Source organism: Amblyomma mixtum, chromosome 8 (genome assembly GCF_055824585.1).
Source record: "Amblyomma mixtum isolate Tamu chromosome 8, ASM5582458v1, whole genome shotgun sequence".
In the NCBI taxonomy this organism is placed as follows: Eukaryota; Metazoa; Arthropoda; class Arachnida; order Ixodida; family Ixodidae; genus Amblyomma; species Amblyomma mixtum.
Genome location: NC_143019.1, coordinates 122,986,574 through 123,002,296, shown reverse-complemented (window position 1 = coordinate 123,002,296; position 15,723 = coordinate 122,986,574). Strand labels below are relative to the sequence as shown.

The window sequence follows — 15,723 nt, the reverse complement described above, 5'->3', positions numbered from 1 at the left end:
GAGGTCCCCACGGAATGGAAGCTGGCGAAAATTGTGCCTGTTTTGAAACCCTGTAAGCAGCCAACAAGCTACACATCATTCCGGCCCATTGCCCTACTGAGCTGCGTAGGTAAGCTCATGGAGCGCATGATCTGCAAACGCATAACTTGGTTCCTAGAAAGCCGAAATGAGTTCCCCCAAGAAATGAACGGGTTCCGTCAAAACAGGTCCAACACGCTTTCAGGCAGTAGAGAGGGGCGTACCACAGGGAGCGGTGCTCAGCCCTCTCCTGTTCAATATTGCCCTTATACACATAAGAAGAAACCTTCCGCGAGGGGTCCGTATAACAATTTATGCTGATGATATCTGCATCTGGACCGCATCACGCTCGCGCTATATCACCCAGCAACGTCTACAGAGAGCGCTATTGCACATTTCGATGTACCTGGCTTCCAGAGGTCTTCGTCTCTCGCCAGAAAAGAGTGTTGCAATGGCGTTTACAAGAAAAACGATGACCCGATATCCGCTGCTCCTAGGCGGACGATCGGTACCATATGTACGATCTCAGTGATTCCTCGGTGTTGTAATCGACTATAATCTGTCATGGACACCTCAGATCAAAAAACTCCGCGAGAGGATCACTGCAGCATCGCAAGTGTTTAGGTTCATGGCGGGAACAAGGTGGGGTAGCAACTCCCGATCAATGCTTCTGCTTGAAAAAGCCTACGTTGAAGGAACCTTGCGCTACTGTCTACCAGTGTTTCAAAGATTATCTACATCAAGCAATAAGTCTCTCGTTGCTGCACGGAACAACTGCCTGCGAATATGCCTTGGCCTCCCAAAGGGTTCCTCTGCATCAGGAACAGTAGCGGAGGCAGGATGTCTCCCACTAGAGGTGATTGCCGCCCAGGAAACTATGCGTACCCATCTCCGCCATGTTCTTCAAGGGAAGAAGCACTTCCTGCACCGTGTCCACCTAACTCACAGCAACTCTAGCTTTGGCCAGGGAGTGCAGCTCCTGCCCATCCCTACTATAAATCAGCCACAGAAACTAGTACCTCTGGCCTTTCCTCCATTGACACTCTCTCCTCTAAAGGTGAAGAAGTTTGTTCCAGGTGTGAATGCAAAGAGCCGCATGCCACAGGCAGCGCTTCTGCAAACTACTCTCGCCTACTTAACGGAGGAATATAGGCAGCACACCCATATCTTCACCGATGGTTCAACTACTAAAGAAACCTCTTCATGTGGCCTTTATGTGCCCTCAACAGGCCATGCCCTTTCATACCGGCTGCAGCGGAGGACATCCTCTACGACAGCTAAGCTTCACGGCATTAAGGAAGCTGTTTCTTACATCCTGCGCCGAACCGCCGACCGTTGGGTTATCTTCACCGATTCGAAAGCATCTCTCCAGATCCTGGCCAACCTGCTGAAGAAAACGAATCACCAGCCAGTTTCCCTGGACATCGGATATCTACATCATTTAGCTATTGCCGCAGGCCACTGCATAACATTTCAGTGGGTACCTGCTCACTGTGGCATTCAGGCTAATGAAAGAGCAGATGAAGCGGCCCGTAAGGGCCATCAACATCGGAGATACATTAGAACTTTTTTTACGAAATCTGATGCGTCCCAGGTGGCCAGAAGTTTTGCTTCCGAAGAAATGTATCGGCTTTGGAGTTTGCCGACATATCAGTACCAATTTCTTCACTCAATCGACCCACATCTTAGATCAAGACTCTCACCCAGAATTCCTCGGCATCTGGAAACACTTTATCATCGACTTCGTCTTAATGCTGCATATACAAACGGCTTACGATACCGTTTTAGACAAATGGACAGTCCGCACCGTGACAACTGTGCCGCGATAGAAACTGTGGAGCATATCTTGCTTGAGTGCCCTGCATATGCTAACGAGCGTGCGTACTATGAACATTGCATGCAGAAGCTCTGCTCAGTGCCCCTTACAATGGACAAAGTTTTAGGTCCCTTAGCCGGCCTTAGGCAACAGAGACTTGCAATGACTTTTCTATTCACATATTTAAAAGACATTGGACATCTCGATAAGCTTTAAATTCACTTGCACGTCACCTTCATGCATTCTTCATGCAGTGAACTTCGTCAGCCCATCTGACGGACTATGCACTCCATCACTCCATAGGTTACATCAATACTCGCCATTGCATCCTTAGTACCCATTTCATGGCCGCATTTTATCTTCGTTTTTTTTTACCTCTTCCACTCTGCTCTCCTTCTGTCTTTATCTCCCAAATTCCCCTCCCTACGCAGAGTAGCATGCCAGCGATTTTTAAACGCCGGCTAAATTCTGTGCTCTTCATTAAAGAGTCTCTCTCTCTCTCTCTCTCTCACGTGCTGTGGCTGACTTCCCTAAACCGACCTCTACGAAACAGGTGCGCCGGTTTGTGGGCGTCTGCTCCTATTTTCGGCGCTTTGTCCCTAATTTCGCTTCTATCGTCGCTACCCTTACGAAACTCATCAATGGTCCCGCCGACCTGTCTACGTGGGACTCTGCCTGCGATGAAGCTTTTGCTGCGCTCCGTCGTCTTCTTACTTCACCCCCTATTTCTCGGCACTATGACCCCAGTGCTCCTACTGAGGTGCACACCGATGCAAGCGGAGTCGGCCTCAGTGCTGTCCTGGCCCAGCGCAAGCGCGAATTTTATGAATACGTTGTTGCGTACGCCAGTCGTGCTCTCACGAAAGCAGAGTCGAACTACACCTTGACTGAAAAGGAGTGTCTGGCCGTAGTCTGGGCTGTCACGAAATTCCGCCCATACTTATATGGCCGCCAGTTCACCGTCGTTATGATCACGCCTTGTGTTGGTTGGCCTCCCTCAAACATCCCTGAGGACGCCTTGGCCGCTGGGCCATTCAGGAATTCGATATTACCGTAGCCTACCGATCGGGCTGCAAGCACTCCGACGCCGATGCCTTGTCACGCTCGCCACTGCCCTCTCCTGCGCCCTCTTCCCTGGTATCTGATTCCCTACTCGCAGCGCTCACTACTGCAGACATGCCCAATCAACAACGCCAGGATCCATGGATTTCTTCCTTGCTCGATGCCCTTCGTGCACACTCTACGTCCTCCTTCCCTCGGGCTCTTCGTCGCCAAGCTTGCTATTTCGCCATCCGCGACGGTCTCCTGTACCGCCGCAACTATCGTCCGGACGGCCGAAAGTGGCTCCTCGTGATTCCCCGACATCTTCGGTCTGAGATCTGTGCGCACTACCATGCCGACCCTCACAGCGCTCACGCTGGCTCGCTAAAAACCTACGAGCGACTACGCCAGAGGTTCTACTAGCGGGGCATGTACAACTTCGTTCGTCGCTACGTTCGCTCCTGCACAGCCTGTCAGCAGCGGAAGTCGCCATTTCGACCCTAGAGTGCCCCGTTACAGCTATTACCGTGCCCGGCTAGCCCTTTCGATCGTGTGGGCATCGACCTATATGGGCCGCTCCCTTTCACGACCGCCGGGAATCGATGGATTATAGTCGCCGTGGACCACCTCACTTGGTATGCTGAGACCGCTGCCGTACCTGCGGCTGCTGCTCGCGACGTCGCCTTCTTCCTGCTTCATCACCTCGTCCTACATCACGGCGCTCCGCAACAATTTCTCAGTGACCGCGGCCGTGTTTTCTTGTCTGAAGTTGTTCGCGAGCTTCTCGATGCGTGCCACTAAGTACACCGTACCACTACCGCTTACCACCCCCAAACCAACGACCTCAACGAACGATTCAACCGTACTCTTGGGGACATGATCGCCATGTACATTAGCTCCGACAGCTCTAATTGGGATCAAGTCCTTCCGTTCGTGACCTATGCATATAACATCGCATCTCAAGCAACCACCGGCTTTTCCCCATTCTTTCTTTTATTGGGCGCGGGCCTTCCTGTCTGCTGGACACACTCCTTCCCTACAACCCTGACAGCTCAGAATATACTTCCCTTTCTGACATTACCTGCCATGCTGAGCAGTGCCGCCAGTTGGCTCGCTCCTCCACCGCCGAACCTCAAGGGCTCCGGAAACATGAGTCGGATGAAGACACGCCCGCTACACACTTCTCCACTGGATCATTGGTCTGGCTCTCTGTTCCCGCTGCATCCAAATTTTCGGCCAAGCACATTGGTCTGTACCGCATCTTAGAGCGTACGTCACCTGTGAACTATATCATCGAACCGGTGACACCTTCTTTGGACCACCGCCGCCGTGGTCGCGACGTCCTTCATGTCAGCCGCTTTAAGCCTTACTACAGCCACCTCGTCGTCTCCTCGCCTTGAGTCGCCAGGATGGCTCCCTCTTTCCGCCGGGGCAGTTGGAATGAAGAAGATGATTCAGCACCGCTACCGGCCAACGACCCAACCCTTCTCGCCATCCCACGACCCCTTCACCGGGAGCTTCTCATTAGGCCGCTCCCGAGGAATATGCACCCGTCCCACCATGAGCAGCGCCGCAGAGCCCGTGCGAAGGCACTCCATCGAGCGTACGGCCCCGAGCCGGACGCCGTATGGGCGGACGCTGCCTGCACGGGTGATGAAGCGATAGCAGCTGTGGTGGACTCTTCATCTACCCACCTCACACTACCTCTCACTCCAGACACGTCCCCAGAGGCTGCAGAGGAAGCCGCCATTGCACTTGCCATCACTCGCACGGAAGCCCGGTATATATTAAGTGACTCTAAAACTGCGATCTTAAATTTTGCTCGAGGCCGAGTTCATGTCCCTGCTTTTGGCATACTGGACTTGCCCGATGCACCCCCGCTCCGCCATGTGGAGCTGATATTAGTGCCTACGCACTCCAGGAATCCCGGAAACGAGGCTGCCAACCTTTTAGCCCGAGGTTCTTTAAACCGGGCTCAGGTGGCCTCGGATCGGGGATTCACGAAGGAGCGCATGCACACATTCAGTGAGCTGACCCAGGCATACAGAGCCTAACGCCAGCTCTAACCCCCGCCCCACCCCTCCCTAGATAACAAACACGCAACACTCTGGCGCAGACTACAGACACACACTCTCCCCTCACCGCTTAACCTTGCCCACTATCATCCATCCTTTCCCACTTCTGCATGCGCCCTATGCCCAGAACCCTTCGCTTCTTCCCTCCACATCCTTGCCCTCTGCCCGGCGGACCCTCCCCCGCGGGACCTAGAGAACCTCAAGACCTGGGAGGACTGGGAGACCCTGCTGCGCTCGGAGGACCCGGCCGTGCAGACCATCGCCACCGGCCGTGCTGCCATTGTTATGGACCTCAGGAACATAAACACTTGAGGGCAGTGGGGTCGTGCGGGGACCCTGGCGCGTGCCCCAAATTCCTCTGTAAATAAAGTTTTTCTCTCAGCACCGCTACCAACGACGACGAAGCGCTAGCGCCGCCCGTGGAAGGCTCGTGCTGGAAAACTGCCGCTTGTGTGCCGGGCTCCCGCCTCGCTGGTTCCTAGACGACTTGCGCCCAGGTCTTCGTCGCCAGCGCTTCAACGGGCCAATTAACCGCTCTACATATCCATGTTTGGTGTCTCAGAGGGGTACGAAGGCGCATGTGGCGCCGCCCGAGCAATCCCACCCCAGCCACCCCAAAACACAGACTAGCACGAATAGGCGAACATGCTGACCACATACTAAGGAATGCTACCATACTACAGGCTAGGCAGAAGCGAATACGTTCCACTGGATGAACAACTACACTAGAAACGAGAAATGACGCTGAGAAGAATACAAAGACGTGGTCAAGACCAAAACTACTTCACGCATTCTACCAAGAAGACCAAGAAGCCACGATGCACACACTGTGGCATAATGGCGGGCCTATAATACATGGTGCGGGCTTTCCAAAAAACACAAAGATAGAACAGATAAAATAACCGGCGATTGAGCTGTGGGAGGAAATGCTGTCAGCCCAGATCCGAAAGTTAGCCGGAGCTCGCCAAAAGGGTTAAAGCGGCTGCAATATCGAATGGACCCCAGGAATAGCGGAACCAACCGCCGATTTTAGTTCCAATAAGTTGTTTTGAGTCCCATCATCCTTTAACTTCTTTATATCATATAACCTTTTCGTGGACTGATCGCGAGGTTGTTCTTGCGGCAGGAACAAAAACGCTATTCCCCGCACGTTTTAAAATATTATCTTTATATGTTGACACCACAGTATTCTCACGCGCAGGAAGGATGCCGTCATTCTGATTTCATGCGCAACCAATAATATAGCAATATATTTTAGGATTAAGGCGTGGTATCATTTTTAGGTTTCATTTGGTTATTTGTGGCGGTATGTTAAATTACAGTGGCTGTATTTTTCTGCAGGAAAAAATATAGGGTACTGTATGGCCACCTGGATTGGAAATAATTTCAGTCGGACTTTTCTCGAGTCGTTGGAAAAAAATCTCTGCCTCTCCCGTAACCGAGAGTAGAGTAAGCATGAAATGTTTACGGGCCTAATGTCATCTCGGTGGACACACGAACCGCACCGTAAAGGAAGGGAGGAACGCCACCACCCGTTCGGCGCGATGCCTTGCCCTTTCAACGCAGCGCTTCTCCACCGGGCCCCTGTGCGCCTGCGCGGCTTTGCTTCGATGCGCGAAGCCCCTAAGAGATCACATATGACAACGAAGTGTATCGTGGCATTTATGTGCTTTTTGCACGCGTTATTAGAAATCGGAAATTATAATTCCGTGCATTATCAAACGCACAGCTCGACTGATATCTTGATAAACATTGAGAAGGCACTGGCAGCAGTTATTTTTTGTGACTCGTTTGGAGACCAACCGGCGCTTGCATGCCGGTCGCGTAGGAGGGCTTAGAGAGTCTCTTTAAATCTCGTTAAGTCTCGTACGGTGCCCGGATGTTCTCGTTTCAGAGCCCGGATGATGGCGCTCGGTCTCTGCGTGGCGTCACCACACTGCCGACAACGGGAGCTAAAAGCATTTCATGCTTAATATCGCTCCTTGACGTCAGCGTATACCAGAATACTAAGGAAACATCATTTAGTATAACTTAATAGGAAAGCGCGATGAAAAATAATGCCAAGGATTACTACACAGGGTGCCGAGACCTTCTACAGAGTTTAGCTCACTATGGTGACCGACTTTCTTTTGAATATTCTTGCAGGTTACTCTGAGTACCTTGTGCAAACCACCTAGAGGAACTGTATCTCAGCCGAAAATTTGTTATAATGGTACTCAAATTGCCACTTATGTAAAATTAATCATATAGGACAACCAAAACTAAAGATGATGTTACGTGTTGGCTCCCCAACAAGCGTCTTTTCATATCACCTTTTTTCTGGTCATCGCTGTTTGTTTTTTTCTTCGTGTACCATACCAATAATAACGATTTCTGTCAAGTTCTTCACTTCGAATCATACAACTATGCTTAGTTAGTAAAATATTCGTCTGAAATATTTATATTCGGCATGAGCCTTAATGCCGATTAAGGAGACCCCCATTTGTTCTTTTAATATCTTTCAGCCCACACATCGGTGCACAACCATCCTCGAGGACAATTTGCAAGAAGACAGTCGACGAGTATGGAAACTTGAGTGCGAAGCTTTACTATATCTTTGAGTTGCTACGAACAACGACGACTGATTATTGCGTGGGCTATCTGCAAGATCAGTGCAATCGTTTATTGAATAAAGGCTATTTGCCGTCATAGACAACCAAAAACCAATACACTTAGTGTATGTCGCTTTCTAGGAGGATTACAGTGGCTCCAAGGCTGATATAATCAGTGGTACATCAAGAAGAAACATGTTATCTTTAGCAAAATATTGCTGCCCTTAGGTTGGGCACGCATGAAAAATCATGAATAAATTTTACATATTTATAGGATGGGCTCATGTAGTAGAAAGCATGTTTGATTAGTAATATTATTGTTAATCGTCCTGAATTATTATGTAAAGCTTTGAAACATAACTATTTCTTTTTGTTGCATAGTTTCTCTAAACTTGTCTATTTGCGCTGAATTTATTGGCTTGTACTGTTGGTGCCGATCAAAAAAAAAAAGGAAGAGCACCGAAGTATTTTAATTAGCATCATGCATTTCGCTAATTTATTGACAGAAAAACGATAGTAAGTGTCATTTTTTAATGGAAAATTTCTCGCCGTAAGCACTCAGTCATTAACTCCCCGAAATGCGCTGGAACAGTGCATTCCTTTCTTTCATTTTCCTTCAAGCACGCGACAGGAGGCTATGAAGCATCAAGTGTGTGTTCCCCCAATATGTGGCGCCTACGTTATAGTACTACGTCATGGTGTAAAAAGAAAGCAAACAGTAATGTTTGTAATGGACTTAACCGCGTAAGGTATAGCTATAGGGTATTCGGGGTATTATGAACTCCATCTGATTTTGTTGATGACGCAGACTACACCTATTTTTTGCGAAATTGAGAAAAACGCACATATTGGAATCATGGGCAATTACGCAAACACGCTGAAAAAGCGGCCTAGTGTACATATGTGATGCGTAATGCTCGTGGATCCTGGTTTGCACTGCGCACAGCAGCTCGAATTTTTTTGGATGTCTTATTTGGTATTCACGTCCAATTAACACATACATCAAAAAAAGCCAACAAAGAGGCATTCTCTAGATTAAGTTATTTTTCCAGTCCTTAGAGCTAAAGTAAATTCCTCAGTTTTATGAAAGTATCGACCTCCAACGTGGGCATGATTTTTACAGATAAGGTTAGCCAAAACATTGCTAAACACACTAAAAAGACGAATGTATCGGAATTAGTCAAATATTGACAAACACTTAGAGAGCACAATGCCATCCGGAATGAAAAAAATACTTTACCAAACTCTTAGTCAGAAATAACGAAAGCTTCAGGTGAGTGATCGCTGTACGAAAATTAATTTAAGCCAAGTAACCTCTCCGCGTTTTAGTGGAGAAATAGACAACTTTGCCAATTAGAAATTGCATCTCACTGGGGCAAACAATATATATGGAGTTAAAATTAAGACTTTAGGCTTTTTTTTTACATGCGAAGAGCATTACACACGTCGTTTTTATAAATGCGTTATGTGGCGAAGCGGTCACAAACTGCGGGAAATATTGCGATCGTAAACCCAGTAATGAACAAAAAGCTATTCGTTGCTTTTAATTCAATGCACTTAGTGTGCATTTTTATATTAAAGTTACAATGTTGAGAATATTGAGAATGTGCAAAAACTATGTTCGTGGTTAACAAGTGCTCTGTATAATAGCCCTCTTTAATATATATATTGTGCTTAAAGCAGATCGAGTTTGTTGCTTTAAACTGCTCAAGTGGAGTTGTACAAAGAGGTCAGACATCATACACGCCGGCAACTGAAATTCGCACGGAACGCGTGATCGCACCACAAAACGGCCGCAACAAGATTTGATTGCTGGAGGCAAACATAAATTTTAAAGAAATTCAGATGTTAAACACTGATCACTTTTATGGGGCTTATTCCTGTAGTAACGCTCAAAGGGCTAGAAGCAGTTGTCGCTCTCTAGCACCAGCGTGCCAGCCCTAGCAGTCAGAGCTGTGACCCCCAACCCGTGGAGCGGTGAGTCACAATCACGGCGGGTTCGGGCCAGAGGGGACAAACACGAGTATGCTACTCGGAGGAGCGTTTATTGCTCCCGAGCAATACAATGCAGCAGCAACAATACAACCGCCGTAACGAGGGAGAGTGTGCCGCTCGCGTACGGGGGTGAAAAACACTAAGGGCAGAACGCACGCAAAAATGTGGGGGAAGAAGGTTCCGCTCACCTCGCGTGGCTCCTCGCTCACGGCCCGCGGCGGTCAAGTCACACACGGTGGCCGGGCGATAAGGGCAGCGGTCTCCGTGGCAGATCTCTGATCCGTGCGTGTGCACGGCTCCCGCCAGAAGACGAGCGAGCCTCGGGAGAATCGCGCCTCCTCACGGGCTGTGGAGAGGAGGTCTCTCCATTCTACGAGGGGAAAGAGGGAAAGTCGCCGCGGCGGCGTCGCGGCGTGGAGCGAAAGGAAGCGGAAGTGGGGAGAGTGCCCTCCCTCGCAAAACCTCCCGAACGGCGCGCGCATAGCATCGCGTCATAATTACGCGCGGCCGTTACAATGGGGCAGGGGATTCATGTGTATCCCCACACTTTAACGCACTGTATACAAAGTCCTTCCAAAGCATCGTGAAGAATGCAGAATGTTATTGGCTTATAGGTTTATTTGGGTTTAACGTCCCGAAGCAACTCAGGCTATGAGGGACGCCGTATTGAAGGGCTCCGGAAATTTCGACAACCTGGGGATCTTTAACGTGCACTAACATCGCACAGCACACGGTCCTCTAGAATTTCGCCTTAATCGAAATTCGGCCGCCGCGGCTGGGATCGAACCCACGTCTTTGGGGTCAGCAGCCGAGCGCCGTGACCACTGAGCCACCGCGGCGTGCAGGATGTTATTAGCGGGCAGTGTTATTGCAATTGTATAATTTGTATTCATTGCTCATAATGCATCATGCAATTTGTCCCTGGTTTCACATGTCTCTCAGAAATGGGCTACTATATTTGGTATTGCAGCAATCTTTATATTCTACATGGGCTATTTATATTTCATGTTTTTCTTCTGCGGCTTTGTCAATAGATGGATGGAAAGCTTTATTAAGCAAACGAGTTCGGACCGTGCAAGGTCTCAGGGCCACCGCACAGCCCTCACATTACGCGCATGTGCCCAAGCCAAGCAGGGCCAGGACACTAGCACGCGGGTTCACACTGCGAAGTTGCGTGCCCGGTTCCTGTGACGCAAGGAGGGCCTCCATTTCTCCCATGTTCCGATGGCGGACTGTCCCTGCGGGGAACGATGGGCAGGGCAGCCGAAGAGGATGTGGTTCAGAGTGTCGTGCGATTTTCAGAGAGTGCACTCTGCGGACACGGGGCGGAATTTTGATAGAAGCTGAGGGGTAGGAAGAATTCGGGTCTGGAGTCGCCTCCAGAAGATTTGTTGGGATTGGGATATTCGGGGGTGGGGCGGGGGGTATAGTCGACTGGCAAGGCGTGCTTGTCGTGTGAGTTCTGAGAACGTGTGTGCCCGCTGCCTTGAGAAATCCAGGCTGGGGTCGCCATTTTCCCGGCAAATAAGTCTTCGCGCTATGTTATCGGTGGCCTCATTTCCGGGGTTGCCAGAGTGAGCCGGATGCCACACGAGCTCAATACGCCTATCGGAATTTAGGGTGCAGATTCTCAATATCTGCCACGCGGGGGGATGGACGCGTCCGCGGGCGAAGTTAAGAATGGCTGTTTTGGAATCGTTAACTACATAAGCCGCATTGGCTTGGGCGTTGGCTCTTGCTATGTAGCTGCTTCCTGTGCTTCTTTCGGCGTACAGGTGGGTCTGTGAAGTGGGTAAGTGGGGGGGTGGGGGGGGGGGGGGGCATTGGGGGCTGCTGGATGGTAAGTCAAAGCTACTGAACGGTCTTCACCACACGCGGCGTCCACCCAGCGCACATCCTCTGAAGTGCCATATTCTTTGTGAAGAGCTTTGGCTCGCGCGACTAGACGGGATGGTGGTTTTAAGGGTGGCTATTATTAGGAAGGGGTTTAAGGATAAGCGCGGCGTGCAAGGCGCGAGTGACAGAGATTAATTCCTTAGTATGTGCGGGTATGCGAATTCCCAGAGAATCCACTATATATGATGCTGTTTCCGGGCCAGATAGACGGTGGTACTGTGTGTGGCGATGTGCATCGATTTCTTCTTGTAAAGTGTTGTGCATTCTTAATTTTAAGAGCCTGTCCGTGCTTGGGCTCTTTGGTACGTTGAGCGCTGCTTTGGTAGCTATGCGAATTAGAGCATTGAGAGCACGATAAGAATCTTTATTCGCAAAGGAGGGGTTCAGGTGACGAGTGGTGTAAAAAATGCGATAAGCAATGTTTCCGCTGTGGTGAACGCGCCATTTACGGCCACATCTAATGAGATTCTAGGGAAGAACCGCCTCCGGCAGAGCTAGTACAAATCACTTCTCTCGAGCGGAGGGAAGCTGTGCTGGCCAGCTCACACTCGAAGATGCAAGGCCGGGCCGTCGAGTGGAACAACCAGGTCGCCAACCGTCATGGACTAGAGGCCACCTAACACTGCCCTCCGATCAAGAAGCTCTTTGTGAAGAAATAAATGTTTTCCAATACAACCCTTTATTCCCTTACAGCGTGGTTCGGATTTCCATCGAGAAGTGAAATAATTATTGCGCCATCTCCTTTCCTGAAAAAATAATTTTCTCCTTGCCTTTTCTTTTCTTTTTTATTAATGAAGTGCCTCGCTCCTAAGGACGGTCTGCCGAGCTGTTTTGTTCGGGGAATTTATTGCCTGTTTTCTTCTTCGGGCAGGTCAAATATATGGGCGTACCTCTCCCGTTCTACAAACAAAGGCGCATGACGTTGACGCCATTTCACTGTACCTTGTCGCCCTTATCCAGCGCTACAGGGCGACAACTACAGATGGGCTGCTTCATTTCACTCTATCGTCTTTCATGCTTTCACTCCAGCGGCCCCAACTCCTGTGGCGTGCCTAAATCGACAATTTTTTCCACTACCTGTGGGAATATCTTTCCACACAGACAGTACCCCCATCCCCAAACTTACTCGTTCTTCCTGGGAGGCTGCTGTACAGACCGCTCAGCCCGTCTGCAAAGCTCAAACCCGTGGACTCTTGGACCGGTGGGGGACCACCCTGAGAGATCTTTTTTTTGTTTAATAAAGTTGTTTCCATCCATCCATGCATCCCATGACCCTATGGAGATTTTCCATTTCATTGCTGTAACTTGCTTGTAGCGTTCTTTCACTGATTTTTGTGTGAATTGCTTTTGTTCTTTTTAAAGCAGTACCTGCGGCTAAAACGCAAAATGACACAGTGTGGAGGTTGATGTGGAGGTCGCCCAGGAGGCTACCACGGCCGCGTTTATTCGAAGGCTGCCGGAGAGATGATAGCGGCCGAGCAGCGGCGGCAGCGTCAGGCCGAGAGAGAGAATAAACTTTATTTATGGAGTGTTTGAAGAGGAAGGCTCTCTTCTGGCGCTGGTGGGCTACTGTCGCTTGGTGGCCTTGATCTCTTGGATCATGGCGACCTGGTCAGCTCTCTCTGTGGGCAACTTTTGTTGCCACAGGTCCGAGCTGCGCAGCGCGGTCTCCCACTGCTCCTCTGTGGTTATTCCGCTGAAAGGGTTCTTACTGCAGGCCCACATGATGTGGTTGAGGTTAGCATACTCTCTGCACCTTTTGCATTCTGCAGAGTACATATCCGGATGAATTTTGGCTAGTATTACAGGACATGGGAATGTGTACGTTTGGAGCTGCCTGAGAGTGGTTGCTTGCTCTTGCGTGAGCGTGGGGTTGGGAGGGGGATATTCCATTCTGTTCCTTTGATAGAAGATCGTGATTTCGCTAAAGGTGAGTAGATGGTCCCTCGCTGAGCTGGCCCCCGTGGTTTGGGAACGCGCTTTGTCCTGCACTGTTAGTTAGTTCTCGGGCTATGTTTTTGACGTTTCCGTTTCCTGGGAGGCCTGAGTATGCGGGGTTTATATTATTTTGATTCCAGTTTCTGGGCGGTATTTGCTAATTAAGTTTGCGGCCGGAAGGTGTACTCTGCCTTTTATGAAGTTATTTATCGCAGTTTTTTAGTCGCTTATTATGGTCTTCTTCTGTGAAACTTTTATGCACATGGCGTATGCTATTACTGCTTCTTCTGCTTATTCCGGACTTTTCGCTGGTATGGTCGCAGCTGCTATGCATTCTCCTTTGTGGTCCGCTATAGCCACAACATATGGTTCTTTGTGCCTGTACTCGGAAGCGTCGACATACAGCACTGACGTGTCGTCTTTAAGGTTATTGTGCATATTTGCCGCGCGGGATTTCCTTCTGCTGATGTTGTGAGAGGGGTGCATGTTTTTTGGGAGGGGTGGTATTATGATATGCCCCCTTATTTTCCCCTCGAGATCCATTATTTGAGGTGAATTCTGCCTGCATTTTACGTTGACACTTTCCAGAATTTTTCTGCCGGCTGCAGTTTTGGAGAGTCGTGTTATCTGCCCTGTGAACTGCGCCTCAATGAGCTCTTCCGCCGTATTTATTACGCCTAGACCCATGAGCCTAGCTTTTGGGGTGTTGGGTGGTAGTCTCAAAGCCGTTTTGTATGCCCTGCGTATTAGAGCGTCTATCCTATTTTTTTCTTTTTGCGTGAGTCTGAGATATGGGAGTGCGTAGCATATGCGGCTGAGCACAAAGGCTTGTACTAACCTTATCGTTTCTTTTTCTTTTAGTCCTTTGTTTTTTCTGGTGACCCTCTTGATGAGGCTAGCTGTTTGGTCAACGTAATTAGTCATATTTCTGGTGAAGGTAGAGTTTTGCCTATTGCTTTGCAGTCGCATTCCCAAGATCCTGACTTCTTTGACCGCCGGTATGTCAAGGTTGCGTATCCTGAGTTTAATGTTTTGATGACTTTCCCTGCCCCGGGGGGGGGGGGGGGGGGGATGATGAGCAGCTCATATTTGGAAGGAGAGCAGGCCAGTCCGGCTTTTTTAGCAACTTCGGTTACAATTGTCACAGATGGGTCCTTAATCAAAAGGGCTAGGCACAAGCCGCAAACAGAGAAGCAGAGTCCCAGCTGCAAGAGCACGCGAGTCCCCCCCTTCTTCGTCCTCCAGGCGCCGCCCGGGGACAACTGGCGGCATTATTCTCCATCCCCACAAAAAAGAAAGCAAAAACGTGGGCGCACTTTGAGCGAACGGGAGGAAGTAAGCAAGTGAACAAATGGTCACATGCCGCTCAACGGCTGCAGACACAAATAAAAAGAAAACGCGGAAGAGGCGACGCCCGTTACTGCGTAAAGTAAGGCTTCATTCGTAGTACATGCACGACCTCAGGCTGAGGTCGACGGCGCGAGCTCGGCAGAGTGCCATCGGGGAGGACTGCATACGTCACATCCGTGATGTGGCGCAGCACTGTGACGGTCCAAAGTAGCGGCTAAGGAGCTTCTCCGACAGTTCTTGGCGACGTAATGGGGTCCATACCCACACTTTGTCGTCGGGGTGGTACTCTACGTGTCGATGTCGTTGGTTGTAGCGTTGCACATCTGTGGACTGCTGCCGTCGGATGTGCATACGGGCCAGTTGCCGGGCTTGCTCTGCGTGCTGGGTAAACTCCTCGGCGTCTGACGTGAGTGCTTCGTCGGCACTGGTGCACGGAAGCATGGCGTCGAGTACTGTTTGTACGTCAGGCCCGTAGACGAGGCGAAACGGCGTGAACCAAGTCGTTTCCTGAATCGCCGTGTTATAGGCAAACGTCACGTATGGGAGGATCTCGTCCCAGGACCTGTCGACGTACAATTGCGAGCATGTCCGCTAAGGTTTTGTTGAGGCGCTCCGTGAGCCCGTTTGACACCGGGTGCTATGCAGTAGTCTTGCGGTGGGTATTGTGACTCAGCTGGAACACCTCGTGCAGGCGCTGCGCTGTAAACGCAGTGCTCCTATCGGTGATTACGGAGGGTGGGGCGCCGTGTCGTAGAACGATGTGGTGTATGAAGAAATGCGCGATTTCAGAGGATGTACTGCGCGGCACCGCCTTGGTTTCCGCATAGCGCGTCAAATAATCAGTGGCAACTATGATCCACTTATTGCCAGAAGATACAGGGAACGGGCCAGAAAATCAATGCCGATTTGGTCAAAAGGTGTGCGAGGCGGATCAACTGGATGGAGCAAACCTGCAGCCTTTAGCGGTGGCGACTTACGACGCTGGCATTCACGGCAACCTCTG

The 15,723-nt window shown here is 50.0% G+C and overlaps 1 protein-coding gene across 1 annotated transcript in view; it reads left to right on the top strand.

The window, feature by feature from the left end:
• The window catches only part of LOC149334186 (uncharacterized), a 38,474-nt gene extending 25,824 nt beyond the window's left edge, over positions 1-12,650 (top strand). The window contains exons 3-4 of the mRNA XM_089557882.1: positions 7,455-7,511; positions 12,534-12,650. Coding sequence (XP_089414008.1) covers positions 7,455-7,511; positions 12,534-12,650 — 174 coding nt within the window. The remainder of the gene's footprint in view (positions 1-7,454; positions 7,512-12,533) is intronic.
• Positions 12,651-15,723: the final 3,073 nt, after the last annotated feature.